Source organism: Mixophyes fleayi, chromosome 6, assembly GCF_038048845.1.
Source record: "Mixophyes fleayi isolate aMixFle1 chromosome 6, aMixFle1.hap1, whole genome shotgun sequence".
Classification (NCBI taxonomy): Eukaryota; Metazoa; Chordata; class Amphibia; order Anura; family Limnodynastidae; genus Mixophyes; species Mixophyes fleayi.
The window spans coordinates 209,967,286-209,989,799 of NC_134407.1; the positions used below are offsets into that span (position 1 = coordinate 209,967,286).

Below are 22,514 nucleotides of genomic sequence, written 5' to 3' on the forward strand. Positions count from 1 at the left end.
GTAGGAGGGAAAATAGCCGCTTCCGGAAGAAAAGCCAGACAAATGTCACCGTGTCTACTTACAGTTTTGCGTTCTCACCTCTGCAATGCCCCCAGTCAGAGCAATGACCACTAGCGACGTTCTCTCCTCAGAGGAGACCTGTCGCACGGTGTTCCCTTCTGCCGAGCCACATCTTCATAAGAAGGAACTGCTCGTTGCAAGGGAGATGTCGCTCAGCTCACACCGTTGCACTGTTAACCAGAGCTGTACTCTCCATAGCGGAGAACTGCTGAGGCTGCGACCCCCAGCTGAGTCGTACTCTGCAGGGCAGAACTGCTCATTGGTAAAGGGGGTGGCACAGCTGTGACCTGCGTCCGCTGCTCACCATTCAGTGCTGTGACTGACATACTGTCGGAGGCATCTTCTGAGTGTGAGAAGGGAGAGGGCTGCAGCGCTGGCAGAGGTGAGTGAAGCCAGCAGGCTGCTCACCTCGGCTCAGGGACCCAGAGTGGAGGAAGTCCGCAGGCTATCCACTCCTTGGGAGACATCCGTGAGCAATGCCAACAAGGAAAATATTATTGAAAATAAAATGAAACTAACAATAAAAATCCAGGGCACAGAGCCCTAAAGAAAAGCAGCCTTCTCCATGAGGCACTTTGCTAAAACTGAAAGTATCTCCCTTGGGAGGGGCATAGTAGGGGCGGAGCTGTCCTTCAATTTAAGATTTAAAGTGCCCTTGTTCCAATTCCACCTAATATACCCCAATGTATCGCAGTGTCCCCCAATGGACGCAGAGAAACATATTTTACTGCGAGTTAAAAATCCTCTTTATCTGTCTGTTTTTTGCATACACTGAAATTTCTGTTTACAGGTTGACTACACACCAGATAATTCAATATTAAGCAATACTTGTAAGCAAAAAGGACAACAGATAAGCTGGCACTTGGCCTCAACTGTATTGTTCAGCTGTACAGCTGCCTGGCACTATAGATGATGCTGGGTGCTGACATATATCTTCCCCACATTTAATGCTCTAACTTACTGCAGGCAGGTACTAAACTTCAAGTTATTTTACACACAGACATTGATATGGAAGCTCACACCCCAAGAAACACACTTAGAAAACTTGTTTATGACAACATTCATTGTATGTTTTACTTCCAACAGATGGACACAACAGCAGGAATACCTCAGCCGCACATCCCATTTTATCTCTAGACTGTGAAATGGAAAATGAGGTTATACAAAATTCTAGAAGAGCAAATACCATTACCCTACCAGTAACTGACAGTGCAGATAAATCATCTGAACCTTCTGAAATGAATGAAAGATGTTTTCCTGGTAATGCAGATACTATTATACATAATGCACAGACAGAAGCTCTCTTATCTCATGAAAAGATTTGTGCAGGTGAAAAGCCATTTCCTTGTTCTGAGTGTGGCAAATGCTTTAAATATAAATCAGTTCTTGTGAGACATCATAACATTCACACAGGTCAGTTTTCATGTTCTGAATGTGGAAAATCTTTTTCAAATAAATCATTTCTCATCAATCATCAGAAAATGCACACCGATCCAAAGACATTTCCATGTTCTGAGTGTGGAAAATGTTTTACGCAGAAACAATCGCTTGTTACTCATCAAAGGATTCACACAGGTGAAAAGCCATTTCCATGTCCTGATTGTAGGAAATGTTTTACGCAGAAACAATCGCTTGTTAATCATCAAAGGACTCACACAGGTGAAAAGCCATTTTCATGTCCTGAGTGTGGGAAATGTTTTTCAAAGAAATGTGTTCTCATCGATCATCAGAAAACGCACACCGATCAAAATCCATTTTCATGTTCTGAATGTGGAAAATGTTTTACACAGAAACAAACCCTTGTTTGTCATCAAAGGATTCACACAGGTGAAAAACCTTATTCATGCCCTGATTGTGGGAAATGTTTTACATACAAACAACCTCTTGTTATTCATCGAAGGATTCACACAGGTGAAAAGCCGTTTTCATGTTCTGAGTGTGGGAAATTCTTTAAATATAGATCGGTTCTAATTAGACACCAAAAAAATCACACTGGTGAAAAGGCATTTATGTGTTCTGAATGTGGAAAACATTTTGCAGAAAAATCACAGCTTGTTCAACATCACAGACGTCATACAGGTGAGAAACCATTTTCATGTTCTGAATGTGGGAAATGTTTTTCAGTTAAATCAGGTCTCAGCAGGCACCAGAAAATGCAGAACGATCAAAAGAGATTCACATAAATGAAAAGCCATTTACATGTCCTGATTGTGGGAAATGTTGTACACAGAAACAGGTTCTTGATAATCATCAAAGAGTTTACACAGGTGAAAAGACATTCCATGTTGTTAATGTGGGAAAATCTTTGCATAAAAATCAGCTATTGCTATGCACAATAAATCTAAAAGACAGGTAATTTTCATGTTCTGAATATGGTAAATATTTTACACCAAAATTATATCCCGTTGAACATCAGAGAATTTACACAGATGGGAGCCCATTTTCATATTCTGATTGTGGGAATGTTTTTCATAGAAAACTGCATCTTAAATTTCATACAATTCACACCTATTCACAGAGTTATTAAGTTGTTTTATTTTTAAGTACAAATTTTTGTGTCCAACAATGAAATGTAATTCTAATTAAAGTATTTCTCCACCCATCAGGCAAGCATTGTATCAGTTTCTTTACATTAATAATTCACTTTTCATAACATGTTTATTATACAATACATGAACCTTGTGGTGCAATTTTTTTGGACATGTGTCAGTTTGTGTTGTACATTCACCAACCAGAGATTAAAATATATTCAGCAGCAGCTATGAAAGCACGCTCTTAGCCTAATGACATTGGCTGTATGTTTAAGGTCTTTGTCCTGCTGCAGAATAAATTTGTAGCCAAGCAGACACCTCCCTGATGGTTTTGCATGATGGATAAGTACCTGTCTGTATTTTTATTGAGGACACCATTAATCCTGACCAAATCACCAACTCCCATTTGCTGAAATGCAGCCCCAAACTTGCAAGGAACCTCCACCATGCTTCACTATTGCCTGCAGACACTCATTATTATACTGCTTTCCAGCCTTTCGGCGAACAACCTGCCTTCTGTTACAGACAGATATTTCAAATTTTGACTCATCAGTTAGACCTAGCCCCAGAGGTCCTCTGGGATTAGGTCTAACTGCTTGCCGCAAGATAGAAGGTCTAAATACTCTTCTTCATCAGTACTTCAGGAATGTGAGGAGTTATAATCCAGGGAGACAATATGGCAGACAGAATATGTTTGCCTGTTCGAAGCAAACCTTTTGTGTTTCAAAAATAAAGAAGTGAGGTCAAATCAGAGAACACGTGAACTCACTCCATCACAGGTCGGGGGGTTGAACATTGTATAAAATGGGTACGACATAGAGTCTCATCAATACCCCAATGCAGAGCTTTTTGTTCAGTCCAGATTTCCATCTGCCAAGGTGGAATTAGTAGATCTAAAAAACAGTCTGCAAACTCATGCAATCTCGTTTGTTCTGTCAGATGAAGAAGGCACAGTTTTTTTTACTGCATACTCTTTCGTTTTTTTTTATTTAACAATATTTTTATTAGAAGCAATTTGTACATACAAACATCATGGTAACAATCTTGTGATTTACAATGGTGTAAAGGTATGAAAAATATCAATTTAAGCACAGGCAATTATTAACATAGTTAATTCAATCCATCATGGAACATTGAAAATTAATGACACAATTGAGTCCAACATTCATGGAAAATTAAGTCCAGTAAACAACTTATCACAGATTTCAATGTGATTTGCAGACTCTTTATGTCAGAAAGGCATCAGGGACCTGTCACACAATCCTGGATTTGATAAGACTCAACAAGTTTGTATATATATACTAGACATTCCACATGGAGTCTGTGAATTCCATCCTCATGTCCGTAGGTGAAGGGGACTTTCTCACATCCATAGATCTTCAGGATGCCTGTTTTCATATCCCTGTGGTTGTTCATCACAGGAAGTTTCTCAGATTTTGTGTACTGTGCCAACACTTTCAGTTCACTTGTCTGCCCTTCAGACTGGCGACATCTCCAATTACATTCACCAAAGTGTTAGTCACACTTATAGAATTCTTGCCTACTCTCCTAGAATTCCCGGGAGGCTCCCAAATTTCAGGGAGTCCTCACGGACTCCCAAAAGAGTAGGCAAAGCTCCCGTATTTGCCGAAATTCAAGGCATGATTAAGCTCTGTTCCCTCCATTCAATGCCCTGAATTTCGGCTTTTTATAGTGGGGGCTATGGTGACTGGTGACGCGATAATGTCACCACGCCCCATCTTAAAAGTGGCATGTATGACTTCTAGCAGAACTGAGAAAGCGAAGGATTAAACAATGGCCTTCTCTGGAAGACATTCAGAACACAGTGTTATTTACATGACTGCTCAAGTAATACAGTTTCTGGATAAGTGTTGTTGGATTGTAAAGAAGGTGAGAAGTCATCTTATCCCATCACAACTGATTCAGTTATTGGGGGTCTAGATAGACACCATACAGAGTTTTTGTTATCACAGGAAAGGTGTATCTAGATCCAGTGCCCAGTACATCACCTGCAGACTCAGAGACAAGTCATAATAAAGGAAGATTTGAGATTGGTGGGGATTTTCTCATTCACCATATTGGTAATCTTGTTGGATAGATGGAAATACTGAGATCTCCAGTTGGAACTTATAAGGAAATGTCAAAAAAAATACACCAGACAATCACTCAGCTAAGCCCAACAAAAGGAACGTCACTGCTAGAGAAAGAGTCTGTGGTTCATGAACAACAAATGCTAGTGTCACAGGTTGGGGAGCTCACCTTCAAGGGCAAGTAGTGCAAGGCAAATGGTCACGAAATGAGACAAGTCTCCATGTAAACATTTTGGATATGAGAGCAGTATGGAAAACGGTTCATCACTTCATCCTCATCTGAAATGGAAGTATCTTAGATTTTTCTCACACAACAGAACAGTGGTAGCCTTCATAAATCAGGAAGGTGTATAGTATCCAGTGTTCTCCCCAGCACCTATTTCCCAGGTGCTCCACACAGGTATTTATACTTGTCACCTGGCTGTTGAAGTCTACAGAGTCCTATTATAATAGAATAAATCATTGTTTCTCCTATAAGAACAGACACTATTTGAGCACTACAGCCAACAGCGTGTGTTAGACCACTGACCCTCAGTTCTGGCAGGTGTGGGCAATAACCTCCAACTGGTTTCAATATTGTTGCAAACTATTACAGCTCCCCCACCCGGCTCCTTCTTAATGCCACCTGGCTGGCAAAATTTTCTGGAGAGAACACTGAATATTGGTCTCTCAATGCCTATGTGGAAATAGTTGCACAAAGTGTTAGCATCAGTGTGTGCATACCATAGTATGGATGTTGTTCAGTATAAACTATACATGTGCTACGTATTGTCCTGGGAGCTTTGTCTTAGTAGTATTAGTAAGGGGGGGGGGGGGGGGGAGTCAGGATTCATAGTATGAATACCATGGAGAGTTGTGGTAGTGAAACAGAGTGATTTTATTATGAACACAGATAATAAAGAGATGCAGTCAATGGCTAACAGTATGCATAGTCCATAGAAACAAAAGGTACCAGGTATAGCTTGGAAACTGCAACAGAAGAGACTGGTATCCAGGTATACAGAAGAAGTGCAGACACAAGGAGCCTGAATACCAGGTTAAGCAGGAGGCACTGAATGGAGGAACAAGGCACTGGATGGTTGAAATGCAAATACAGCATACTTGCCAACATTTGTATTTCTTTTTCCGGGAGATGCCGGCTGGGACGTGGGCGTGCAGGGGGCGTGGCGCTGAAATCGCGTCATTTTGGCCCCGCCCCCGTGACAGAATGACGCAAATCGCGTCATTTTACAGTGGGGGCGGGGCTAAACGCCGCGATTCCGGGTGAATCGCGGCGTTTAAACTGAATTCTGCCCACTTCCTATCAGGGAGATTGCCACACTCGTCCGGGAGACTCTCGCAAAATGCGGGAGTCTCCCGGACAGTCCGGGAGAGTTGGCAAGTATGAAATACAGGTGTCAGGATAACCAGATTTAGCTGGGAAGCCGGGGCAGGAAAGACTGGTGTCCAGGTATACTGACGAAGTGCAGACATAAATGATAAAGTAGAGAATCAGGCTACCAGGTTTAGCAGATAACAGGAGGCATCGGATGATCCACGGAAGAATCCGGCAAAGGAGGGTCAGGCAAGCCAGGGATCAGATGCCGAAAGATCCACAATAATACCAGGGAGTAAACAGGAGCAAGGTCAAACGAAGCAGGGGTCTGGGTCAAAACGGGAGTGAATACCAGGGAGAAGTCAGGATCCAAGCAGGAGTTTCAAAGGGAGCCCAGCAGCAGCAAAGACAATTGATGAACTGGCTCCAGGAGTAATGATGAAAACGGGTCATTCCACATCAAACAAACAGGGTTTCAAACTGACCGTTTCAGATTCTAATGAAATTCTAATGAAATTTGGTATATTAAATGCTGTCATGCGTGTAAAGAAATCTCCCAAATCTTAGACTGATATGTACACTGGTTTTGAAGTTCTGTGGCTTTAAAGTTGCACTTTTTTAATGAATAATTAGCATTTTTTTACATTGCATTTGTAGCTCATCTGATTGCGCTAAAGAGTTGGGCAAGGTCTCATTTTTATACCTCTTTTTTCTGGGTTTCCATATGATATATAGCAGTACGTTTCAATAAAAATGAAAAATATTGAATTTTCAAAATCAATCACTGATCCAGAATGAAGATGTATCTGTTTCTGAACAAGCAAATGTACCAGGTAGATGTGTCAATAATGAATCTTTCAAATAAATTGTTATTAAATAAATTGTTTTTGTATAAAAAATGTTAAGAAACTATTTTGCTACCATAAGCTGGTTTATATAACAATAGGAAAGGAACAAAGTAAACGCACCCGGATCCCAATTTTTAGAACGCAAAGGAAGTTGGAAGAGGAAGTTCAGTGACAGATATAATGACAAGACCTGATGATCTATTAATAAAAGTGACATTGGCACACAATCCTACACACCTTTTTCGCTTAGAAGGGACGTTTAAGTTGTAAAGGTTAAATGAACTGAAAAATAACTAAAAAAATAAAAAGAATAAACCTTTAGGCCAGAGCTTAGCGCTCCTCCAGAGCAGGCAGCACCCGGAACAGTCTTGGTGGGTCAGGGTCTCTCAGGACGGCTACAGTTTAAGCGACACATTACCTTGTACATAGAATCACAGTAGACATAATGATATATATATACAACATTTTTTCCCCCAGCACACTGCAATAACCAGCAACAGATCTTTATTGCAGTGTGCTGGGGGAAAAAATGTTGTGTGTAGTTTCCTTGCAGGATAACCCCACCCTTTCAAGCACCTGTTATGGCCTATAAATTGATTTGAGCAGCTTCCACTTTTGTATAATGATATATATACATACGGGAAAAACGTATTCGGCTACAGAGAGGTGAGGGGGTCTTACTGGGCTTAACCTTTATATGAAAATACCTGGTACCAGGGCCATCTTAACAACATTATGGTCCATATATATATATGTGTGTGTGTGTGTAAAAAAAAAAAAAAAGTGGTTATATATATATATATATATATATATATAGATATATGTAAAAAAAAAGTGATTATATATAAAATCACTTTTTTTTACACACATTATATATATATATATATATATATATATATATATATAGGGGGCCCCCTTAACTTACCTTTCAATCACCTTGTTCTCCGAGTTTCGATCCCCTTCTCTTCTTTTTTCTGAGTCCTCGCTGTATCTCCGTTCTGCGCTCCTCCGTGCTGTGCTTGCAGTGAATGTCGGTCGTGATGATGTCATCATGCCCGACATTCATTACGAGCATAGGACGGAGGAGGGAACCAGGGAGGGAGCCGGATTGCCACTTGACCTGATCTGAACGCACCCTGGCACAGTATGTTTAATATGGGAAAGGAGTTGCAGCAATGGTAAGGTAATTCTAAACCCTCATTCACCACAATGATGTCTGTCTGGTGGTTCTATTGCTGGTCCTGATTCAACACAGCTCTCCGCATCTATAGAGGTGTTGTCATCTGTACTGTAAGTGACTATGGCAGTGGTTCCCAAACTTTTGCAGTTTGCGGCACCCTTAGAGTCTCCAAATTTTTTCAAGGCACCCCTCCAAAATAATTATTGAGCAGTCCTGTTTTAGAAGTAGTTGGGTCAAAAAATTGTAATAAGTATTTAGGTCAGGACAGAAATACTTATTTAGTTGTATGCAAAAATGTCCCTCTACATCCAGACACACTGCCCCCGCTGCATCCAGACACACTGCCCTCAGGCACTCTGCCCCCTCTGCATCCAGACACACTGCCCTCAGGCACTCTGCCCCCTCTGCATCCAGACACTCTGCCCCCTCTGCATCCAGACACTCTGCCCTCTCTCACACTGCCCCCTCTGCCCTCTGTCACGCTGTCCCCCCTCCTCTGCTCTGTCATGCTGTCCCCCCTCCTCTGCCCTCTCTCACAATGTCCCCCTCCTCTGCCCTCTCACACGCTGTCCCCTCCTCTGCCCTCTCACACGCTGTGTCCCCCTCCACTGCCCCTCTCACGCTGTGTCCCCCTCCGCTGCCCCTCTCACGCTGTGTCCCCCTCCTCTGCCCCGCTGTGTCCCCCTCTTCTGCCCCTCTTCTGCTCTCTGTCCCCATCCTCTGCTCTCTGTCCCCATCCTCTGCTCTCTGTCCCCATCCTCTGCTCTCTGTCCCCATCCTCTGCTCTCTGTCCCCATCCTCTGCTCTTTCTCCCCATCCTCTGCCCCACTGTGCCCCTCCTCTGCTCTCTGTCCTCCTCCTCTGCTCTCTGTCCCCATCCTCTGCTCTCTGTCCCCATCCTCTGCCTTGCTGTCACCCTCCTCTGCCCCGCTGTCACCCTCCTCTGCCCCGCTGTCACTCTCCTCTGCTCTCTGTCCCCATCCTCTGCTCTCTGTCCCCATCCTCTGCCTTGCTGTCACCCTCCTCTGCCCCACTGTCACCCTCCTCTGCCCCGCTGTCACTCTCCTCTGCTCTCTGTCCCCATCCTCTGCTCTCTGTCCCCATCCTCTGCTCTTTCTCCCCATCCTCTGCCCCACTGTGCCCCTCCTCTGCTCTCTGTCCTCCTCCTCTGCTCTCTGTCCCCATCCTCTGCTCTCTGTCCCCATCCTCTGCTCTCTGTCCCCATCCTCTGCTCTCTGTCCCCATCCTCTGCTCTTTCTCCCCATCCTCTGCCCCACTGTGCCCCTCCTCTGCTCTCTGTCCTCCTCCTCTGCTCTCTGTCCCCATCCTCTGCTCTCTGTCCCCATCCTCTGCCTTGCTGTCACCCTCCTCTGCCCCGCTGTCACCCTCCTCTGCCCCGCTGTCACTCTCCTCTGCTCTCTGTCCCCATCCTCTGCTCTCTGTCCCCCTCCTCTGCTCTGTCACCATCCTCTGCTATCTGTCCCCATCCTTTGCTCTCTGTCACCATCCTCTGCCCCGCTGTCACCAGCCTCTGCTCTCTGTCCCCCTCCTCTACCCCGCTGTCACCATCCTCTGCCCCGCTGTCACCATCCTCTGCTCTCTGTCCCCCTCCTCTGCCCCGCTGTCACCATCCTCTGCCATCTGTCCCCCTCCTCTGCCCCGCTGTCACCATCATCTGCCATCTGTCCCCCTCCTCTGCCCCGCTGGCACCATCCTCTGCTCTCTGTCCCCCTCCTCTGCCCCGCTGTCGTGATCCCTCTCACTGTGCCCCGCGCCAGGCACTAGCCATAAAAAAAAAAAAGAACACAGAAACTTACCAATCCGTCGGGCGCCGGGACCCAGCAGCCTCTTCTCTCCCGCAGCTTGTTACTGACGTCGATATTCAGTGACAGCTGCGTGAGAGAGGAGGCTGCTGGGTCCCGGCGCCCGACGGATTGGTAAGTTTCTGTGTTCTTTTTTTTTATGGCTGGCCCGCGGCACCCCAGTGACAGCGTCGCGGCACCCCTGGGAGCCGCGGCCCACACTTTGGGAACTGCCGGACTACGGTGTTTCCTTCCATGTCCTGCATTAGCATTACACATCTCTTCCCATGCTAAGTTTTGGCATTTCAGACCTTGCCAATGATATCATCCTTGTGATATGGGAGACAGTGGTGGAGTAGCTGCATGTCATTTATATGTATAATATACCACCTCAGGAAATTGCATGTTTGATTCTACTACTTTTAGGGAAACAAACATGAAAACATTTTTGTTAACAAAGAATTTGGCTGAGTTGCTTGAAACTTGTTCTCCCTTTACTTCCCTGTAAACTGTGCATTTGATAGAGCCTCCTAAACCACCAAGAGCCCCATTTCCCATGTCCAGAAGCACAAAGTTCCAATCTATAGCTACACTGTGGTCCTGCTGCACAAAAAGTGGGATATTGTAAACTTACTTTGACCCTGGACTGTGCAGTTGTCAGAAAAGACAACTACACGGTCTAACACAGGTACTTTTTGTTTTCCTTCTTTAAAAATATATTTGAGAAAACCCAGAATATTTGGAATATTATAGAAACAAATATGATTTTAGCCCCACATGTAGAGTTGGACGTAAGTCCAACTTATAAGCGCAAATGTACTTTTCTTTTGAGTAAAACGGCTTATATCTATGTCTGTATTCAGATGTATCTGCCTGTTGTACCTCTCTACACTTAGAGAGCGGAACAGGGAAGGAAAGGAGCGGGCTTGTATAGCCTGAGTACAGTAAGGGCATTACATGTATCTTATGTGGTATGTAGAAGTGGAAGGAGGCGCATCTGTTGTGTCTGCTTCCCCCTGGTGCAAGATCCGTGCTGATGATGAGCACATACCTTGGGGTATATTCAGTGGTGGGATTCAGCCGGTTCGCACCGGTTCTATAGAACCGATTCCTAAACTAGTAAATAGAGATTTACTCACCTGATCTCAGCGCCGGCGTCCCTCCTTCCTCTGCTCTGTTAATGCTGAATGACAGGCGTGACGTCATCAAGTCACGCCTGTCATTCAGTGAGGAGCAGCGCGGAGAGGAAGCAAGAAGAGAGAAGACAGAAGAGAGGAGAAGAAAAGAAAAGCTAATAGAAAGGTAAGTGAAAAAAGGGAATTAAGCAGAAAGGCGAACTATGAGGAAAAAGGAGATGAGAGAGGCACAGTAAGGAATAAGGGGTGGAGAGAGGCACATTAAGGAATAATGGGAGAGAGGCACAGTAAGGAAAAAGGAGGTGAGAGAGGCACAGTAAGGACTAAGGGGTGGAGAGAGGCACATTAAGGAATAATGGGAGAGAGGCACAAGTAAGGAATAAGGGGAGCGGCACAGTAAGGAATACGGGGAGGAGAGAGGCACAGTAAGGTAAAAGGGGGGGATGGGAGAGGCACAGCATGAGAAAAAAGGGGGGAGATGCACAGATTGAGGGAAAAATGGGGAGACAGGCACAGTATGAGAAAAAAGTGCGGGGGAGAGGCACAGTATAAGGAAAAAGGTGGGGAGAGAGTCACAATAGTAGGGACTATTAATTTAAGATGGGGTGGTTTGGGGGTGAGTTTGGGGAGAATGAGGTCTTTATTAAATGTGCCTATGAATTATTTAATGGCAGTGACAGGTTCGGGAAATAGGTATATTTCTGAAATGCAAATACTATTCATTTATTGCTGGACCTGTTTGTAGGGAGGGAAATAGGTTTATTTATTAAATATGAATACTATTATTTTAATGTTGGGGCTGGAGGAAGGCCTAATTATTAATCATGGGTGGTATTGATTTAACCTCGGGGCTGGCTGTAATTTTCTAAATGTACCCATTTTTTTTCCAAATAGGTCCTCCAACATTCCAGGATCCAGACAAGCCGCAACTAAAAAAACCTGCAGCACAGGTGGTGAAAGTAAGAAGAACAGGTAGGAGAGAGCAGCAGAGTCTGTGAAACGTTGTGATTCTAGTGGGACAATCCTAATTTTTGGTGACCGTTCAATGGTGTACACAACAATGCAGGTTTTTTGGTCTGTAGAAGGGTGCATCAACACACCCATTAGCAATTTTGAATAAATATTGAATAAAATTTTAGTACATTTTATATATATATATATATATATATATATATATTATTTTTTATGTTAGTTATAATGTGCGGTATCATTGCTAGTTTTAATGTGCATTATCAATGGTATTTTTAATATGCGGTATCATTGCTAGTTTTAATGTGTGGTGTCAATACCAATTTTAATGTGGTGTTTTGATGATTGTTTTAATGTACAGTATTTTAGTTTGTGGAAACAATGATATTTCTTATGCAGACAACCTAGGCGAGCCCTCTGGGAGAGCTGTAAGTGTCATACTGTGGGCTGTAGGTGATGTAATGCAGCATCTGTCACTATTCCCTTAATTTTAGATTTTAGGGGCCCCCCTGTCTTAAGTGCCTCGGGCCCCCCAAAGCCTTAATCCAGCTCTGTGTGTGGCTGCTTTAAATTTTTACACCTTGTGCACTGCAGCTTGCCCTGCTGGCCTGGACAACGATCCCAAATCAGTTTAATAGCTCACACCGGCCTGGCTCTGCTGTTCTAAGCTGTGCAGGGCTGTTCAGGCTGTCAGTCATCATGTAAGCCCCACCCTGCCTCCCTTGTTCTTTGCAACGATTGGCTCCCCCTACACGTGTCCTGAACGCACAACAGACTGTGCAGAGGAGAGATGCGAGAAGAAGATCCAGCCCAGGGCGGAGGCCGCGGAGCCACCATCAGCCATCACGCGGCAGCGCAGAAGAGCAGAGCAGACAGGCAGCCCGGGCCGGGAGTACGGACATTACTGGGTCACTCACCGTCGCCGACCGTCAGCATCTGGGGTGAGTAACCGTGATGATGCTGATGTGCTGAGCCTGTCACTGCAGGTCTTACCGGCCTACCGCTGAAGGAATGGAATCCTACTCCTACAGTGCAAAGATGGTTAAGGGTAAATCACACAGCTGATGATGCTCGGATAAAAGCAAAGAAAATTGCAAGTGAGGACGCCAATCAAACAGCAATATGGAAATATCTTCACTAACTGTTTGTGAGGTATTTAATATTAAAAATCTTCCGTTACACATAATCTAGTTGTCTTTACCTCTTGTACTGTTCTTATTGCAGTATTTAATGCGTGAATTGTTAGACTACCTTTCGGTATATCTTTTGGTATAGTTAAAATGGTCATTAGGACATAGAACCTGTTGTTAATTTTTTTGAATCCCACCACTGGGTATATTTACTAAACTGCGGGTTTGCAAAAGTGGAGATGTTGCCTATAGCAACCAATCAGATTCTAGTTATAATTTATTTAGTACATTCTACAAAATGACAGCTTGAATCTGATTGGATGTTATCGGCAACATCTCCACTTTTTCAAACCCGCAGTTTAGTAAATATATCTCCTTGTCTAGCAGTCCAAGGCCATTGAGCACGGGGCTAAATCCCATAGGTGGATCGGGTGTACCCCCGTCCCTAGGACATACCAGCCCCATGCTGAAAGCAGTAAAGGTATTCCCACACTCATGGGCAGTGGGTGTGGATTAATGAGCAAAATTGAAGATTTATGTTATCATTTTTTCATTGTGCACTACTGATCCCAGCATGCCCTGGCCACCTTAGAGTGTATGGGTATATTGGAGTGTGTAGTACTATAAGTGCCAGCTTACCCATGGTCGGCAGTGTATACTGGCATTTGTAGAGCTACCCAGGGCCCGCTTTTTGTTTATTGTTGGCTGGACTCAGATCGATTACATTGCCTCTGTAGAAACTACCTGAGTGGTAAAGATAAGCGTCAAAAATATATCTACAAATGTTCTAAAGGTTCCCAGTGAAATTAATCAAGAACACCATGTGTAACTAAAAACTGAAGCTATTTTGATTACACCACAGTACAAGACATTTACAACCATACTGGACGAGAGGGGAGATCACATGAATCAATACAATTATTATTTTTTATAAAGTACCAGTTATAAAATAACTCAGTAGGTAACATTGGAGTGTGCAGGATAAGTAAGACAGAAGACTTCCAATAGAACAAGTGACCTGTGTAATGAATAATAAAATACATATTCCACTTACACCCAGTGGCAGATGCAGCAGCCACTGATATATATTGGATACATGAGTGTATCTGGGTTATCCCGTCCACGGGCTCCTTTGCTCCATGTTTTCCTCTCCCTGCAATCTCTGGCAGCGGAGTGCACAGACCCTGGTAAAACCAGCAGAGATACAACATCTGTGACTGCTGCATTCTCCTCATTCCCATCATATAACCAGCTCTCTTCCAGATGAAGGGACTTCTCCTTACTATACATGGCCGCACAATGCACCAGTGATAACACAGACTAGAGATTAGGAGACTTTATTTATTGTAGGAATGTGCTAATGTTTACTGTACACACGTGCTGGTCTTCACAAACATGTCTGCCGCCATAGTGCAGTCTTATTACATCGTAATATCACTTATAGTTCTACATCTAGTGTTATCCTGGGGTAAGAGGTGAGGAGGAAACTAGAAAACTACATTACCCAGATCCCTCTGCACCTCCTGGTACCTGGTATTATCGTCATAATTCAGTTGTTGTTTAACACCAGGAGAGGTATGTTATGTCCATGTAGTGACTCAGTATATAGCTGTACTAATGTACTAAGGGAGTAGTGGTGACAGTGCTGGGAGACCAGGCAGAGGGGAGTCAGTTGAGGGTGCAGGGAAGGAGTAGTGGTGACAGTGCTGGTAGACCAGGCAGAGGGGAGTCATGTGGGAGTGCAAGGAAGGAGTAGTGGTGACAGTGCTGGTAGACCAGGCAGAGGGGAGTCAGGTGAGAGTGCAGGGAAGGAGTAGTGGTGACTGTGCTGGGAGAGCAGGCAGAGGGGAGTCAGGTGAGAGTGCAGGGAAGGAGTAGTGGAGACAGTGCTGGGAGTCCAGGCAGAGGGGAGTCAGGTGAGGGTGCAGGGAAGGAGTAGTGGAGACAGTGCTGGGAGACCAGGCAGAGGGGAGTCATGTGGGAGTGCAAGGAAGGAGTAGTGGTGACAGTGCTGGGAGACCAGGCAGAGGGGAGTCAGGTGAGAGTGCAGGGAAGGAGCAGTGGTGACAGTGCTGGTAGACCAGGCAGAGGGGAGTCAGGTGAGAGTGCAGGGAAGGAGTAGTGGTGACTGTGCTGGGAGAGCAGGCAGAGGGGAGTCAGGTGAGAGTGCAGGGAAGGAGTAGTGGAGACAGTGCTGGGAGTCCAGGCAGAGGGGAGTCAGGTGAGGGTGCAGGGAAGGAGTAGTGGAGACAGTGCTGGGAGACCAGACAGAGGGGAGTCAGGTGAGAGTGCAGGGAAGGAGTAGTGGTGACAGTGCTAGGAGACCAGGCAGAGGGGAGTCAGGTGAGAGTGCAGGGAAGGAGTAGTGGTGACTGTGCTGGGAGAGCAGGCAGAGGGGAGTCAGGTGAGAGTGCAGGGAAGGAGTAGTGGAGACAGTGCTGGGAGTCCAGGCAGAGGGGAGTCAGGTGAGGGTGCAGGGAAGGAGTAGTGGAGACAGTGCTGGGAGACCAGGCAGAGGGGAGTCATGTGGGAGTGCAAGGAAGGAGTAGTGGTGACAGTGCTGGGAGACCAGGCAGAGGGGAGTCAGGTGAGAGTGCAGGGAAGGAGCAGTGGTGACAGTGCTGGTAGACCAGGCAGAGGGGAGTCAGGTGAGAGTGCAGGGAAGGAGTACTGGTGACTGTGCTGGGAGAGCAGGCAGAGGGGAGTCAGGTGAGAGTGCAGGGAAGGAGTAGTGGAGACAGTGCTGGGAGTCCAGGCAGAGGGGAGTCAGGTGAGGGTGCAGGGAAGGAGTAGTGGAGACAGTGCTGGGAGACCAGACAGAGGGGAGTCAGGTGAGAGTGCAGGGAAGGAGTAGTGGTGACAGTGCTAGGAGACCAGGCAGAGGGGAGTCAGGTGAGAGTGCAGGGAAGGAGTAGTGGAGACAGTGCTGGGAGACCAGACAGAGGGGAGTCAGGTGAGAGTGCAGGGAAGGAGTAGTGGTGACAGTGCTGGGAGACCAGGCAGAGGGGAGTCAGGTGAGGGTACAGGGAAGGAGTAGTGGTGACAGTGCTAGGAGACCAGGCAGAGGGGAGTCAGGTGAGAGTGCAGGGAAGGAGTAGTGGTGACAGTGCTGGGAGACCAGGCAGAGGGGAGTCAGGTGAGAGTGCAGGGAAGGAGTAGTGGTGACTGTGCTGGGAGAGCAGGCAGAGGGGAGTCAGGTGAGAGTGCAGGGAAGGAGTAGTGGAGACAGTGCTGGGACACCAGACAGAGGGGAGTCAGGTGAGGGTGCAGGGAAGGAGTACTGGTGACAGTGCTGGGAGACCAGGCAGAGGGGAGTCAGGTGAGAGTGCAGGGAAGGAATAGTGGTGACAGTGCTGGGAGACCAGGCAGAGGGGAGTCAGGTGAGAGTGCAGGGAAGGAGTAGTGGTGACAGTGCTGGGAGACCAGACAGAGGGGAGTCAGGTGAGAGTACAGGGAAGGAGTAGTGGTGACAGTGCTGGGAGACCAGGCAGAGGGGAGTCAGGTGAGGGTACAGGGAAGGAGTAGTGGTGACAGTGCTAGGAGACCAGGCAGAGGGGAGTCAGGTGAGAGTGCAGGGAAGGAGTAGTGGTGACAGTGCTGGGAGACCAGGCAGAGGGGAGTCAGGTGAGAGTGCAGGGAAGGAGTAGTGGTGACTGTGCTGGGAGAGCAGGCAGAGGGGAGTCAGGTGAGAGTGCAGGGAAGGAGTAGTGGAGACAGTGCTGGGACACCAGACAGAGGGGAGTCAGGTGAGGGTGCAGGGAAGGAGTACTGGTGACAGTGCTGGGAGACCAGGCAGAGGGGAGTCAGGTGAGAGTGCAGGGAAGGAGTAGTGGTGACAGTGCTGGGAGACCAGGCAGAGGGGAGTCAGGTGAGAGTGCAGGGAAGGAGTAGTGGTGACAGTGCTGGGAGACCAGACAGAGGGGAGTCAGGTGAGAGTACAGGGAAGGAGTAGTGGTGACAGTGCTGGGAGACCAGGCAGAGGGGACTCAGGTGAGTATGGAGGGAAGGAGTAGTGTAGACAGTGCAGGGAGACCAGGCAGAGGGGACTCAGGTGAGTGTGCAGGGAAGGAGTACTATAACACACTGTACATTTTACACTGCATTGCCAGTACCTGGTTATAGACTAGTTTTTCAGTTTTTTAAATCCCATTGATTTCCAATTGTTCAAAAGTTCTGTATTCTGCAGGTGCTCTGCTATGTGAATGTGATGGTATTTTCCTTTTAACAAAAATGTATGAACTGTAGCGTGAGCTGAAGGAATGATCTGAACATTCATGCTGATGTTACTTTGTGGGTTGATTATATTGATGGAAAATGGATTTAATAGCCCTATAGTTTCAACTATCTCAATACAGAATTCCATCCCACCAGGATATTTAAAACAAATAAATGATATCAGTTTCTACCTACAGAGCTCACTGCCAAGGTCTGCCCATTCCCAGAGTCTTCATGATGGACAAGGACAGGAGTCACATGACTGAGAGGATATTTAATCTCACCCTGGAGATCATCTCTCTGCTGACTGGAGAGGTGAGGTGATCTAGAAATGTCACACTGAAATCGCTATTATCTCTTGAAATCCTCAGAGAATTAATATTGAGTATTGTCCAGGGTTAGATTATTATTATTAACATTTTTTATATAGTGCCACTCACTCACATCAGTCCCTGCCCCATTGGAGCTTACAGCCTTAACACAGACAGACACAGACTAGGGTCAATTTGTTAGCAGCCAATTAACCTACCGATATGTTTTTGGAACGTGGGAGGAAACCGGAGCACCAGGAGGAAACCCACGCACGGGGAGAACATACAAACTCCTCACAGATAAGGCCATGGTCGGGAATTGAACTCATGACCCCAGTGCTGTGAGGCAGAAGTGCTAACCACTGAGCTTCCGTGCTGCCCTGTTGATGATGTGGAGCTAACAAAGAAAGTGATAGTACCAGATGTACTGTTATTTATCAATAATAATTATTATTATTATTATTATTTAGTTATAGGGTGCCACAGGTTCTGTAGCTCCAGACAATTGTACCAATATAGATAACACATAACTACAGTGAGCAGGATCACAGATACATGGAGACAGTTAAACCTAAGGAGCATCAGTGAGTGCAAGTATAAAACTGTGGGGACAGTAAAAGACATGACAAGGACATATGAGGAAGATGGACAGTAGACAGACATGAGACAATAGGGAGAGAGGATCCTGCCCCTCAGAGTTTACATTCTAGAAGGAGTGGAGGTTAGAGAGAGTAGGAGCAACTGGAATAAATTGGAGATAGTGGGCAAAGGAAGACCAGGTGGTGGACAAGATGGTGAAGTGGGGGTTGGATAGGTGAGCAGGAAGAGGTGAGTTTTGAAGGACCATTTAAAGGATTGTAGGTTCAGGGAGGTAAAGAGTAACAATGGTGGGGAGCAGCACAGGAGAAGTCTTGGAGGTGAGGAGAGGCATAGGTCCCAGGCAGAGCGGAGTGAACAGGTGACGGGAGTGGAGTCAAAATTTAGAAGCAAAGGGGAGCAAAGAAATGGGGAGGTAGTTTGAGAGAGGGGATTGGTATATGAAAGATTTTTTGAGAATAGGGGTGATGAGAACATGTTTGAAGGTGGAGGAGAAGACACCAGTGGGGAGAGAAAGGTTTAAGAGGTGAGCAAGGTGAAGACAATCATTGGAGGAGAGGGAGCAGAGAAGTTTGGAGAGAACAGAGTCAAGGGGTCAGGTTGAGGAAAAAGAGGAAGAGAGTAGAGTGAGGATTTCAGACAGTTTCAGTCAGACAAGTAATTTTATGGTATTTTCTTTACTGGATATTATTTTCTTCACCTACATACATGTCTCCTATGAATCATTTCTAGAAATACCCAGATCAAGGTGTCATATAGGTCTTCTACCAGTTTCGGAATTTCACTGAACCTCAAGTATAGCGATACTTACTACTGTCTCTCATTATACAGGATTACACAGTAGTGAGGAAGGAGTCCAGTAATCATGTATCATCCAGCATCAGCTCCCAGGTGTCAGGAGGATGGAGCAGGACCCAGAGCCCCATCATGGAACCTCCACCTCACTCACTGATACATGAGAGAAACAATGACCAGAGGATTCTAGAACTCACCAACAAGATCATTCAGCTGCTGACTGGAGAGGTGACTGCTGGGAATGGGACATTATACAGTAACACCAGGGGATGTGTCTGGGTGATGACTGTATCATTGTGTGTGTCAGGTTCCTATAAGGTGTCAGGATGTCACTGTCTATTTCTCCATGGAGGAGTGGGAGTATTTAGATGGACACAAGGATCTGTACACGGACCTCATGATGGAGAATCACCGGCCCCTCACATCACTGGGTAAGAGACCTAACTAGATATACACATCCTCTGATATATCCTATATAAATCATGTGGTCAGTCCCTGTGTGTGTTCATCTCCTACAGATGGATCCGATAATGGAAATGTATCAGAGAGATGTCCAAGTCCTATTTATAGAGCGGAAGAGGGAAATATCCCACATGAATTTCAGGTACATATAATTAGCAGTTCTAATAATAAAACTGATGTCAGGTTCTTATGTTTATTTTGATTTTGCATTTTATGTGTGCGAAAAAATGAGCAATGTATTTACACCATAACAACCATAACATTAGACACAGATGACACTAATACAAACTTTCACACATGTTAGTACATAGTACTATAGGTCTATCAAAGGGAATTCATTATTCTCTGACAACCAGAGTAAGTGTAAATAGAGGGAGAGAATAAACAAGTTTATGGGCGTTCAAGACATGGCTCCGATATAAGAAGAAATGGGCCGTCCTGACTCTGTCTAAATGGAACAAGTTTACTTGAGATTAATAGGACGCTGTATTGGTGTCACCCAGTCACATAAATTGTGTATGAGCCATTTCTCTCCAGCCCACTCCATCTGTTAGTGACTTTATATTGGTGGGGGACATCCATGTCACAGTGGTCATCAGTCATCTCTAAGAGACATATTTGTGGGATTCATGAATATGGAAACTGTAATATATTTCTGTAATGTAAAACAATATGATGACCGCTCAGTGTCATGTCAGACATTTTACTGGAGTCTGACTGACACTTCCAACAAAGATCTGTGGATAAGTGACCAAAGCAGATATATTATATGAGAGGAATAGTTACCCTGTACAGGTACAGTGTCCAAGTGGTATCATTGCTTTATTATATAACATTTTATTAATAAGTATTCAGAGAAGAATAACATTTGTAATTAACTATATTCACAGAAGTGGTTTAATGCAAATCATATCCAGACTTTTTCCTATGTGTCATATATCGTATATTTCATAAGTCTTGTATGTTTCTCATATACTCTACTTAGTTTATGATTCTCTCTACTTTGTTTCTCTTTAATATGTCACAGTAACGGTAAGTAAAGCATTAATGATTCATGTATTTGGTCTTTTAATGCAAAACCGCTGGGAATTTAACCATCATAAAAAAGAATGGCTGATATTTCATGGTGCACTGAAGAAATGATTGCACACATTTAAAACCTATTATTTTATTTATTCGTATTCAACACTTTATTTTCATTTAAAATATTTTAAAATATTAAAATATAGAATGAGAATTAATGTCAAAGGAAAATGAAAGGAATGTAACAATTCACAATCACTCATTATGACAATTACTGTAGGGATGTAGGATGATTCAGACACATTAAAGGATCAAGTTCTAATGAGAAATTTATTACAATATCCTAAAGTATTGATTAAAAAACTAGGAGTACAGAAGTTAATGTATATATGATGTGAATCAAATCGTGACATCCATATTATAATGAATAGGAAACAGAATACACTAGTTTGGAAATCTTTTGCAGAATTAAGTCAGGATTTACAACTTGGATAAATATCAGTGTAAGAGATATATACATATTATAACAAGGGACACTAACAAATTTATATATTATTATTTGAAAAAATAGAACTGGAAGGAAACATCTGTACAATAGGATAAGAACAATATTTCATGTTGTATACTGTGATGAACTGTGGAGACTGATACAATATGAGTTTATTCTACATTATTCACAGTATATTCTGTATTCACAGGAAATTAGGTGATACAATTAAATATCCATTTATAAAGTATTGAAGATAAAAATTATATCTGAGATCAGTGAATTGATCTGTTTATATAATTGTCGAATAGATCGATAGATATTGTTCTCTTTAATATGCTAAAAACCCTCTATATACAGAAATCTGAAACTTCTCAGGAGAATTACTTACCACATTCTTGAAAGATACTATGGTGTTTTGACATGGTTAAAAACATTTGTACATGATTTAAGACTCAATGAATTAGAGAAAGATTGTCACTCTAAAATGTAATACATTCATTTTCCTTTCACATTAATTCTCATTCTGTATTTTAATATTTTACCATATTTTAGATGAAATTACAACAAAATAATATGTTTTAATTGTATGTGATCAGTGCACCATGTAATGGCAATCCTTCATTTTTGGGTGATTTTAAACTAATTACCTGCTAGTGGAAGCGCCCTGTAAATGTGATGGTATAAATATATTTGCCAGGACAAGATCTGTAAATTGAATGGCGTTTTGGTCAAATTAGAGGTGGGGAAGATGAGAGATACATTTTAATGTTATGTTTGTAAACCTATGCGGAAGGAACAAGACATTATTTACATAAATATAACCATGACATTGGCATATAACATCAGGGTACTGTTCTCCTTGGGAACATCAGTCCCAATCTATAAAGGAGTGAACAATGGGGCAGTCAGAAATGATATAATCCACAGCTGGTGAGAAGTATAAGGTAAACACAGCCAAAATGTTTCACTTTAGGAACATGGAAGTCCTATTGCTTAACCGGAGATATAATGAGCTGAACAGGCAGATAACACAACTAGCTCACCGATCCGCTGTGCGGGTGTAACCCTCCGATCTCCAAGATGATCTTGTTGTTCCTTAAAGCACCACACTGCAAATGGTGAATGCTAAAGTGATCAGATATCCTAATGTCCTGAGTGTCTGTATAGGAGATGTAGCGGGGTCCTAATCAAAGAGTGTTTATCCTGACGCGTTTCTTCACAATAGCTATTTCATCAGATATGAGTGTTCCCTAGTATCATTTATATTATATTATAGTCCGATATTATAATGTGATTTTATTGTGTGTGCTATTTAGGATGAAAACCTGATACATGTTAAGGATGAAGATAGAGAGGAGGGAGAGGGGATTCATGTAACCCACATTGATGGTGGAGAAAAGACGTATGTGAGGGGTGATGAGCTGGGTACGGAGGACATTCCTACAGATACCAGCACAGGTGAGTAATAACCATTATATACAGAACAGACTCAGTTCTTCTCCATGTTCTGTCCATACAACAATCTCTTATTCTGCGCCCTCCTCTGTCACTACATACTAA

General features: G+C 44.1%; 2 protein-coding genes across 2 annotated transcripts in view; both read left to right on the forward strand.

Annotated features, from left to right (window-relative positions):
• LOC142160023 (uncharacterized) overlaps positions 1-22,514 on the forward strand; it is a 99,189-nt gene that overhangs the window by 29,102 nt on the left and 47,573 nt on the right. The gene's annotated exons all lie outside the window — the stretch shown is intronic.
• Positions 14,530-19,578, forward strand: LOC142159985 (gastrula zinc finger protein XlCGF66.1-like). Its single transcript, XM_075214899.1, has 4 exons — positions 14,530-14,636; positions 17,474-17,591; positions 19,016-19,207; positions 19,287-19,578. Exons 2-4 carry the CDS (start codon positions 17,511-17,513, stop codon positions 19,425-19,427), a joined length of 414 nt encoding a protein of 137 aa, XP_075071000.1. The 5' UTR covers positions 14,530-14,636; positions 17,474-17,510; the 3' UTR covers positions 19,428-19,578.